The sequence below is a fragment of the Cimex lectularius genome, unplaced genomic scaffold (assembly GCF_000648675.2).
Source record: "Cimex lectularius strain Harlan isolate CLEC.00 unplaced genomic scaffold, Clec_2.1 scaffold44, whole genome shotgun sequence".
Taxonomy (NCBI): domain Eukaryota; kingdom Metazoa; phylum Arthropoda; class Insecta; order Hemiptera; family Cimicidae; genus Cimex; species Cimex lectularius.
In genome coordinates, this window is record NW_019392639.1 from 539,160 (window position 1) to 550,052 (window position 10,893).

Here is a 10,893-nt window from a genome sequence, read left to right on the forward strand (position 1 = left end):
AAACAAAAAAAAACAAATCAGTAAAGAAAATACATTCCATATCCCACTGTTTGCAGGATGTTAGTCCACACTTCACATAAAGAGAATTTAATTACACAGTAAACCTCATAAATACCTCAACGGTTATGTTTTCTAAACTGAGAACACCCGCGCAAATCACCACAGCTAACTTAGTCCTTCGGAAGGAGATGGAAAATTAATTAAAAATGAATTTTCTCTTTCAAGTCTTTCAGGGGGGGGATGGGGTAAAATTTTGGAAATGTCTATTTGTAATAAGTAGAGATAAGAGGGGTGATTATGTACAACAACAAGAAGGCATCACCTCCGTTTCCGAGCCCGACTCGCTATCATCATCTAATTGGTCGCTTTTCTTCAAATCTCCATCGTCTTCCATTTCTGTCTCGCTTTCATCTGAAATTCAAAGGAACAGTCAGATTACACATATAATAAAAACTATAAGTGAAATAAAACAAAATATCATTAGACAAATTTCAGGTAGATGTTTTTGTACATTAATCTCTTATTGTATAATTTCTTATACATAAAACATAAACAAAGGAATACTTAAGGCAAATAATATTTTAATTGTACATCTTGATACTTTAATTTATTATATAGTTTAATTGCAATTTGTAGACTCCATTGGGATTTATAATCATTGTTCCATATGGTAAAATATTATTAAAATATTCACCCTATCCAAACTTACATACAAAAAGTTTACTTTTGTTCTCTATTATGTATAGATAAATTAAAAAATAATAAAAATATAAAATAAAATAAAATTTAATTCATTATCTATTATATTGATTCTATATAGTAATTTCTAATTGCCAATCTCTGATTAGGAAACAGTAAATATCAGAATATTGAAATAATCGATCTGTACCAGTTTTAATCTGCCTGCAGGTTACAAACTAGAAACGTTTTTCTGATCAGATTATTTATTTACGAGTAAAACTCCATTTCCACCAGGAAGTTAACAATCATGTCAACAAAAGAGGTGCTGATTTATTTATTGGCTGGCTTCTAGGGTTATATGAGAAGGTAAGCGTTAACTTTATTAAGTAAAATACTCTTAAAGATATTTCTTAAATAATCTTCATGAAAATATCTCAAAAGACAAAACTATTTTATTTTTTCTATCAAAACACTTTTTTTTTTCAATTAACTAGAACAAATAGGACAACAGATTCCGAATAGTGTATTAGGCATTTCTTGCTTTCGTTTGATTTTAATCTCAAATATGGGTAGACCTTGTGAGTCCGAAGAGTAGGCGTATCTCCTTGTCCAGTCCTTGACCAGCCTGAGAGTTTCTTCTGGATCGAGACCTCCATCTTCCGCTTCAGCAAATCCATCATTTTCATCACTCGAACTATCACTAGAAAGAAGAATAAAGACAGAACATTTTTAAAAATCTTCATTACTAAGTGCACAATTTTTTGTAAACAGTAGATCCTTGGTTTACGTTGTTTTGTTATTAGGTCACTTCACTTTTATGGCAATATTTTTATTTAAGGTCGTATTGTTTTTTTACTGTGTAACTCGACTGACTGTCTCTTGCTAACATCATTTTCAGAAGCTCATTTTCTTTTCATTTTTAAAATTACTGTAATGTAAAAGTTCCGTTACAGTGGGCAGTTTTGTTATTTTTCTTTATATGCTAATACTCAGATAATCCTAGTTTAATGTTGTTTCCTGGTCCCTAATCACGACATTAATCAAGGACTTACTGTATACAGATTTATTTTAAATAAAAATACAAAACAAAATCCTACTTATTAACAATTTACAACTTTAGTTTTTCAAAAACTCACTCATTAAAATTAACAAATAATCTTCTAATGCGGTCATTTAACCGAAAAAGTTTGTGACCACTCGATTACAAATGTTCTTTATAAAGGTTTCACAAGAGTCTAAAAAGCCCAATCTGAAAATATTGTTATATGAAGGTATCTGAAGGAAAATTCAGGGAGGGAGGGATTTCTGAGAAAATTACCTGTCTGCCGAAGTATCAGAGACGTCTGTAGTGGACAGGCCGAAATTCCTGTCGGTCCATTCATCTTCCTCGACTTCAACGCAGTCCGACAGGTTTTCAAATTCAGCCCTTTCAGGAGTACTGATATCATCTATGGGCTAAAATAAAATTTTAAATTAAAATTGTTAGATATTTAAATTAGATATTTAAGACAACAGGGCCGTACTTGTTCTTCTTTGGTTTGAATCGGAACCACAGGAGGTTTCTTAGAGGTCGGCTGTTGTTTAAACTCTTCCCTCGTCGCACTCCTCTTCGTTGTACCTTGGAGACCAAAATGTTGAACACAGTAAAATTTATACCCAAATTTACCTTCTCGATCGAACGCATAATTTCCTTAAAAATAAAATGAATAATATAAAAAATATGTACAAAAGGAAAACTCTTGAGTCAATCTTAAATTACCTAGCCGAAGGGAAGTAGAACAATATTGGCACCTGAAACAACCTCGATGGAAAAATTTCCCTTCTGCGTTAAGCCTTTCCATAAGGTAGACTCGTTTGTTGCAAAAATGACACATTTCACTAGCACCCTGTGTCGGTAGAACTATACCACTTGAACTCTTACTAACCTAAATATTTTCATTTTTAATTAATTAATTATTTTTACATAAAGTAAGGTTGATATGAAGTGTCATGTGCTAAACGTTTTCCTTATTAACATGTTGACTGCAACCTATGCCTGGCCATTTTGGTTGCCTAAGGCAGAACGTAATTTATCATGTAAAATATCTCTGGTACATAAAAATAACGATTATTTGGAGATCATGTGATGCGGCCTGGTGTGACATAGGTTTAGAAAAATATTTTATTTATCGTACCAATGTTTTGATCTTTATTGAGATCATCTTCAGGGCCTAGGATTTATAAACATTGTTTAAATTATACAAATACATGTAAGGTGTGAAAAAATGAATTTATACAATACTAGAAAATTTTAGACTCAATCAAAGTATTTTTACTCACTCTAACGTACGTAAACATAAATATTTAACTGACACTCTCAACACGACAGACAAGAATGACACATCTACACGGAAAGCAAACACTTTGAGTGAATACAAATACTTTGATTGAATCTAAAATTTTCTAGCATTGTATAAATTCATTTTTTTTTATCTAAAATTTTCTAGAATTGTATAAATTCACATATTTTTAATCTAAAATTTTCTACAATTGTATAAATTCATATATTTTTCACATCCTACATGTATTTGTAAAATTTAAACAATGTTTATAAATCCCAGGGCCTGAAGATAATCTCAATAAAGATCGAAACATTGGTGCAATAAAGAAATTGTTTTTTTTAAACGTACGTCACACCAGACCGCATCTCACGATCGCCAAATAATCATTGATTAACGGTCAGTAAATACCACACACTTAAAAATAATATAATTGATTTTTTAAAATTCTATTACGTTTATCTAGTGATATAAATTATAAGTTAATGAAGAGGCAACCATTTATTCAATATGTGTGTAGTTGGATAGACATTTCATTTTATTTTAAGCAATCATACAAAAATGGGTACGTAATTAATTAAAATAACAAAACACATAATCAGAACAACAAATTAAACGGTTTTCACAGAATAAATAAATCACTTTCGAAAAAAAAAATTGAAATGACTTTTGCTCTTTCTGAGGCAGCCGTAAGAATTTCGAACGGAATTGTGTAGTGAGTAAAGTGTAGGGAGAGTTTAAAAAGTACAAACAGGAGGGCACATACTATCGCATCTTACACAGTCAATGTATTAAAGAATGTTTAATAAGTAAAATTGGGATAACTTACATGAGTGACAGCAGGTTCGGGCTGGCGATGTATTGTAGCTAGATGAGCGGCCATCGCTGATACTTTGTTTGCACCCCGCTGTCCTTGTTCCAAGTAAATACCTTCTTTGATCTTTCGACCGATCTTCATCATATTATTGTCTAACTCACTATACTTATTATCAAAATCTATTTTATTACTTTTGGCTTTTAGTTTTCGTTCCACTGCAGAAACCTGATACAAATTTTCCATTTTAAAAGAAACTTTCTTTCATAAACAGTCACTTTTTTTTTTAATAACTCACTTTATCCTCAAATTGTTGCTTACTCCATTTTGGCACTTTTTCATATTTCTTTCCCCCTCCTCTTCCCATTCTGTTTTCTTCTATTTTTTGCTCTATCTGCTTTACATTCCAATCGCCTTTTTCTATTTTACCTAGGTTATAATATTTAATTACTATATAAGGATATTTTATAGCATTAGTTCAATCTTCATCACACAGCACCAGACATTCGGCATTTATTTGACACTAAATAAGTAGAAGTAAGAAAAATTAACCCAAGCATCAACTCAGGATCTGAGCAGTTACTCATAATTTGCCAAATACCAAATGCCTTTATTTGTGAGATTAATTCACAACCAAGATTGAAATATTAATTGAAATAAAGGTAACCACCTATGGCTCTGAGAAGATCTTTTGGCTTTTTGTCAGAATGTACTCCTCTAAGCTTTGCCTCCAGGTCCTTGACTCTACCACTGAATTCTTTGTCAGTCGAAGAGCCCTTTTGCGAATAATCCATTGATCTGTTCTCCCGATCCTACAAAATAATAAAATTATAAGAATAACAATAACAATGAAATTCTGCTGTTAGTAGACAAATCAAATGTTTAGTACAAAAAAATTGTTTTCAGAGAACAGTGAGAAAAAAAAGTTTAGTTCATACAAACAAAAGGTAAAATCATGTTATAAGTCACACTTTTTGATTTTTTATTTGTTTATAAATAGCAGATGCGAATTAACAGGCTGACAACTCAAAACGACACCACTCAATTGATCTTACTGGGTAAAGAAGCTTGTCTTCCAATTGTTTCACCCTATCTTTGAAATCGGGTGCTGTCATTCTGTACACGAAAAGGGAATAATCTTCGAACGGGCCGGACTCGTCATCCGGCCTCTGGTTCGACTGGAGCATTTGCATACTTTTGTAGAACTGCTGATTTGCCAGATGCCTGAGGTACTTTCTTCTCATGTACCGGTCGTTTCGGTTTCTCTCGATTTCCTCCTGACGCCTCTGCCTATGCCTCCGTTCCCTCTCTAGCTCACGAATCCTCTCCTGCCTCTCGGTAAACTGCGTCCCGCCTATTACAGGCTCAAAATCTCTTTTCAAACAATTAGCCTCTTCTTCCAACGCTTCTAACTTCTTGAGCCTCTCTTCTATACTTTCCTGTGTATTTTATTAACTTAAGTCTAATGTATTTTCTAGGAGGGCTGCTTATATATTGACATTAACTGTGATATTGAAAATAAAATATAAATAATAATTTGTGGTGTTTAGTGGCTGTTAGTTAATGATTACGTAGAGATCGTGAGATGGGATCAGAAACTGCATCTCACGATCTCTACATAATTAAAAATAATACATGAAATTTAAAAGAAAATTAGAAGTTTGCATTAAAATGAATATAAAAATACAATAAATAAAGTTGAATGTAAAAAGGAGTTGTGTGATACTCTCCTTTTCTCATAATAAACATAATTCACTAATTTCGTGGTCCGCTTGACCAATTAGTATATTAATTAATTAAGGTTTTTAGTCGAGATAAAAAAGTCAATGGCAAGAGCGGGATTCGAACCCATGATCTTCGGCTAGATACACCGCTGCTCTAACATTTGAGCTATCGTGACCTCGATCCGCTCGGACATTAACTTCCCATCTCAACCGCACCTTTTGAATTATCCCTCCTTTTTGCCATTTTTCAAATGTCGTGTAATAAACATAATATAGCTCTATACAAATAAATATAAATATAAAAGAAATTATTAATAAATTATGAAACTTTACCATCTATTATTAAGTATAAACTTTATGTCAGTACAATTTATTTATTAAAATGTTCAGGGCAGCTGGTCTCATATGAGACCCGACTTGTCTTCTCTCCAGGGTGGCCAATTTTGAATGCACTGTTTTTTTATTGGCTAATATTTTGTTCCTATTTTGAAGCTTTTATATTCAGTGGGAAATCAGCTTTCAAATGATATGTGTCATTCATATAGATATAGTTCTATTGATGTCTGAGAAAACTGGTTGTGAACTTTTTTAAATATTTTTTTTTTTTAAACTTTTCTAGATTTTTAAAGGTAAGATTCTTATTTTTACATTAAATAAGATTAAATAATTGATAGATAGACTGTTTGTTTTGAGATTTTCAGGGTTTTGTAAAGAAAAATCTTTAAAAAATTTAACAATAAATTGTTCACTTCAGATATTGTTCTCTCCGTTTAATTTATAAGTATTTTATTTTTAACTATGGTTACGATAAATAATGGTAAATATAAAAGTTTTAAATTAGTTTTTGCTAATTTTGGAAAATGGAGTCTGTCTAACTAGGATGAGCTGTGAAAGGAAGAAGGTAAAAATGGTACAAAAAGAAGACCTTTCCACCTCTTACTGGCCGCTTCTCAGATATTTCTTCTTGTCCAAGAGTTATTCCCAATCGAACAAGAAGAAGCTTAATTATTTGCGAGAGTCAAAAAAGGTCAAATCGTGTAAATTGTAGCGAAAGAGCTGATGGGCGAGGTAGGAAAATGAAATAGTTTTAGTTAAATAATATTTTGGTAAATAGTTTGAATTTGTTGTATATAATAGTGTTCTTATTATTGTCATTATTATTTATTTTTTAAATAGAAATTTAAACCTTACTTCTTCTCAAATAATGCAAAACAAATATTTGACAAAGTTGCTGCACTATAAAAGAAAATTAGCAAAGCAAAATAATAATAATAGTAGCCCACAAAACCTAAAAATAAAACAGGTTTTTAAAATTGAAAATAGCACTGTGCAAAATTAAAAAAAAATTTAACAAAATATTTTTACCGTTTTACCGTTTAACGCTGTCGGCCGCTTAAGGGAAGCAATTTTTATTCCTTTTCTTTTAATAAATAGCATTAATAATTATTATAGGTCATAATTGACCATATTAATTATTTCAATTTATTATTCTTTTTGACTAAGTTCTTGATTCAACATATACGGATTTATAATTATTATTAAGGCTATTTATGAAAAGAAAAATTGCTGCACTGGAGCTGGTGGACAGCGTTAAACAGCATTAATATATTCTAGCCATCCAAGATCCATTAAAATAAATACATAATTCAATATTTATTAAAAATATAATAAATAAATTACGAGAAAAGGATAATAAATGTAATAAATTTTGTTGAAACTTACCGTTGTACTCAAATGGCTCCTTCTCCTTCGTGGTGGCCTATGGGTGGCTTTCGCCAAAAGATTTACTTTCTGTTGTGATGTCATATGGGCCAGAGATTTCATTCTTGTCGAATGCAGTTTGACTACCTCTTCTACGTTTTCCTCATTTTCTTCCTAAAACGAGGATTCACGTTATTTTTACATAGTCAATTCTTAACATGGGCCCAGGTTTTAAAAATGCAGACCAGTTTTGGATGTTTGATGTGCGGTATTTCACCCCTGAAAGCTTCATACACTTGAGAGAGGTATGAAAGCATAGCCAGCTTGTCAGGAATTTCACACTCAGCCATCTCATCACCCGTCATCACCTGCAAGTATAATTATATTTTAGTACTAATAAATTGTAAAATATAAAGAAAACAATGTTAATAAATTACTGGAGGTATGGCAAATTCCTTTTCTAATATGTCAAAAGCCAGTTGGTTGTTTTTTGAAATATCTTCTTTATTCAAGGAATTGAAATCTACAAGATGCGGCCTATACCGGTGGATAATGGCACAGAGTGCCATGCCATCCTTAAAAGATGAGGTCATGTCTAATAGTTTTACAGTGTTGTATAAAGCAACTTGCTTTTGAAGCCAGTAGAGAAGTGTATCGGGATGAACAAGGCCTTCTATAAAACACAATAAATTGTTGAATATTCAATAATCACTTAAAATCAGGGTAAAACATGCCTTTTCTCTTTCTCTTCTTTGGAGTGTCTGTAACAGCACGGGTGTCAGCACGATTCCTTGGCTCTTTAAGAAACTGTTCCACAGCTGAAATGTCATCAGTTTCAAATAGGCTTCTGACTTGTAATGGTAGCAAACTCCTTGAGTTAAGATTAGGATATCTAAACAAAAAATAGAATTTTTAGTTTTGTTATTTTCAAAATTTAATCATTTCAAAACCTTACCTAGTATGTGGATCCAATGTATAGGATTGTAAGTCTCTTTGGAGGTTCTCGGGAGTAGTCTGTGCCAGCAGCCTGTAAATGCTTTCCCTCTCAGCTATCACTTCCAAAGGATGAAGGCCGAGGCCCCAGCTTCGTATTGCCCAACACGTATCCATGCACGATAAAAATCCCCTAGCACACCCTGATCCCGTAGGCCAGAACGGCTAAAATATTTTTTATGAGTATATCGTAAAATTTAAAATAAGATATTTCAGAAAGATATTAACTTCCAGAAGGCTGTCACCGACAAGCGCGACCATCAGACGGTGGCCACGCTTTTCTATAAAATGTGTGGCATTTTCAGCAGCGTACATCGATGTAAAGTCGAACATTGCCACATCAGGCTGCCCATAATGGTTCACAGCGAATTCCAATTGGGGAAGTCTGCATCCTGTTGAAAAATCCGCTGCCTCGCGAGCGTACTCTAACAGGGCCTTCTTGTCAACATTATCCGTGCTTAATAATTTTGCAGCATCACTCTGATCCTGTGAGTAAAATTATATTATAAATAATTTAATAACTTTGTAACTAAATTTATTGACTCACCGAAAGAATTACACCTTTATCAATAAGACTATGTTTTTTAGCAGTCATAACAAAATAATGGGTGTCATCCTTGTAGTAAACGATGTTCTCTAGGTCAATGCCAGTGGATGCGTACAGATCTTTGAAAAATTTTTGGTTGAATATAAAAGCTACACCACTTATTTCTTCTACTCTTGCTTCAGCTTCTGTATGTCGGTTAATGAAATTTGCTGTTATAGCGATAGCTAATTTACCTCTAAATTCTTTTCTTTTAAAACCTGCAGAAATGGTAATCATTAAGTTTGTTAAAACATAATAAATTTTTAAACAATTAAGTTTACCATCAAGTGTGTTTCGCTTTCCATCTGCTCCTATTAGAACATCAAACTCATATTGTGATGCTGGATGATCAGGTGGGCTTGTCTGTGCTCTCCATCCGACTCCTGATTTAAAATAAAACATATACATAAACACAAAATTATCACTAAAGGCAAACGTTAACGTACTTTCTTCGCCTTGGACATCAGGAGGAGGGAGGAGCTTTTCAAAACCGACAGCTTCATGCACTTCCACTCCTAAAATCAAAGCCACTTTGAGAAGGATGCACTGTAGCTGTCGGATGCTGATGTGGTCGATGGCTCCTGCACAGAACCTCCCAAAGAACTTCTTTGCGCCAAGCGCCCTTAGATCGTGAATAACAAAAGGCCAGAGGTGCAACACATTGTTGCGTGTGATGCGGTCTCTTTTTTCTATGACTACCACCTTTGCACCCAGCAGCTGGGCTTCGATCGCAGTCCTTAATCCGCATGGTCCAGCTCCTATTACCAGAACCTAAACGGATAAATAATTTTTGCAATTTAAAATGGCAAAGCATGGTATTTTATATCACAATCTGATTTATAGTAGAATGACTGTCGGGGGAAAAAAATTTATCACATTGATAAATTGCATTTTGTATAAATACAAGGGGAGAAAGAATACTTGCTTTCAAATTAAAAATAAATCTTACTGGCCTAAATTTGAATATATACTTAAATAACAAGACTTGTAGTCCCCATTATGTCAAATGGGAAGTATCTTACGGTTTTCTTTAAACCAAAGAATTTTGGCAATGTTCCCTGCCTTTTTCAATAAAATATTATTTATAGAAATAAAACAGTATTCTTCCAAAGAGAAAATGTGTAAACAATACATACCCTTAAATTTGTACCGCATTTGTTTCTGTTGTAACACTTGTGACTTGCCCTTTTATCAAACTTGCTCCACAGAGCTTGAGCCCGCCATGATCCTAACTTAGCCTAGAAATAAACAAATTTAAATTACACAAAAATTTACTTAAGCGAAGTGGAAAACGGCCGAAACATGAGAAAGGAAAATGAGTATTATTTAATTGACATCACTCTTCACACTCTGAATGAGACACCACAATACCTTGAGTTTGGGGTAGAACTGGTTGAAGTTTGTAGGTCGGATCTGAAGGAGGTCGCAAAGATGCCTATGGAGAGCTAGAATAGCCTTTAGCGTTCCTGCATTGCAAAATTGATCAAATACTTGAGCAGCCAATGCTACATTCTCGGATCTCTCCATCCTTCAACCTGAAACATCGAAGAATAACAATTTACAGATACTCGACGATTAAATAAATGATTCATTCTACTTTTCTCTTATGACATAACAAATTAAGCTGCACTCTCAAATTCTCAAGATCAAGCCGCCTTCATCGTTTTTACCCCCGATTAAACTAATATGAAATAGTGCTGAAAAGTGCACAAAAAACAGGCGGGTCAATAAATAAGCATTATTTTACCAGTTTTTAATATTTAAAAAAATTAAATTTAAATAAATATATTATATTAGTTAAATTGCTCATACAACTAGGACAAAATTAACATAAACCTACAAAGACTAGCTGTTTCCTGCATCTCCGACATACTGTTTTCACTTATTAAACGAGTTGGAAAGATTACTATCTTTTTCCTAAGTTCTGGGATGATTGTACAAAACAAGGGACTATAAAGAAAACCGTCCCAATAAAAACCAGATGTGCTACTCTGTATAAATTAATTTTGGGTGAATGACATGTTTATTTCTACGATGCGATAATCTCATAAATGGAATGTTAAATAAAAAAATAAA

The 10,893-nt window shown here is 33.0% G+C and overlaps 1 protein-coding gene across 9 annotated transcripts in view; it reads right to left on the reverse strand.

The window, feature by feature from the left end:
• Positions 1 to 10,893, reverse strand: part of LOC106674386 (F-actin-monooxygenase Mical) — a 45,275-nt gene that overhangs the window by 10,457 nt on the left and 23,925 nt on the right. For 5 of the 9 annotated variants that reach the window (XM_014407076.2, XM_014407049.2, XM_014407085.2 and 2 more), the window contains 20 exons: positions 10,189 to 10,352; positions 9,954 to 10,055; positions 9,264 to 9,588; positions 9,099 to 9,200; positions 8,779 to 9,035; positions 8,460 to 8,717; positions 8,194 to 8,396; positions 7,973 to 8,130; positions 7,676 to 7,911; positions 7,484 to 7,606; positions 7,260 to 7,412; positions 4,869 to 5,252; positions 4,484 to 4,625; positions 4,112 to 4,242; positions 3,829 to 4,041; positions 2,441 to 2,606; positions 2,205 to 2,371; positions 2,000 to 2,136; positions 1,257 to 1,381; positions 323 to 411 (listed from right to left, as the gene is read on the reverse strand). In XM_014407076.2, coding sequence (XP_014262562.1) covers positions 323 to 411; positions 1,257 to 1,381; positions 2,000 to 2,136; positions 2,205 to 2,371; positions 2,441 to 2,606; positions 3,829 to 4,041; positions 4,112 to 4,242; positions 4,484 to 4,625; positions 4,869 to 5,252; positions 7,260 to 7,412; positions 7,484 to 7,606; positions 7,676 to 7,911; positions 7,973 to 8,130; positions 8,194 to 8,396; positions 8,460 to 8,717; positions 8,779 to 9,035; positions 9,099 to 9,200; positions 9,264 to 9,588; positions 9,954 to 10,055; positions 10,189 to 10,344 — 3,627 coding nt within the window. In that variant the 5' untranslated portion in view covers positions 10,345 to 10,352. Of the gene's footprint in view, positions 1 to 322; positions 412 to 1,256; positions 1,382 to 1,999; positions 2,137 to 2,204; positions 2,372 to 2,440; positions 2,607 to 3,828; positions 4,042 to 4,111; positions 4,243 to 4,483; positions 4,626 to 4,868; positions 5,253 to 7,259; positions 7,413 to 7,483; positions 7,607 to 7,675; positions 7,912 to 7,972; positions 8,131 to 8,193; positions 8,397 to 8,459; positions 8,718 to 8,778; positions 9,036 to 9,098; positions 9,201 to 9,263; positions 9,589 to 9,953; positions 10,056 to 10,188; positions 10,353 to 10,414; positions 10,515 to 10,893 lie in introns of all 9 variants that reach the window. The other 4 variants (XM_014407059.2, XM_014407095.2, XM_014407114.2 and 1 more) reach the window with 4 other exon arrangements.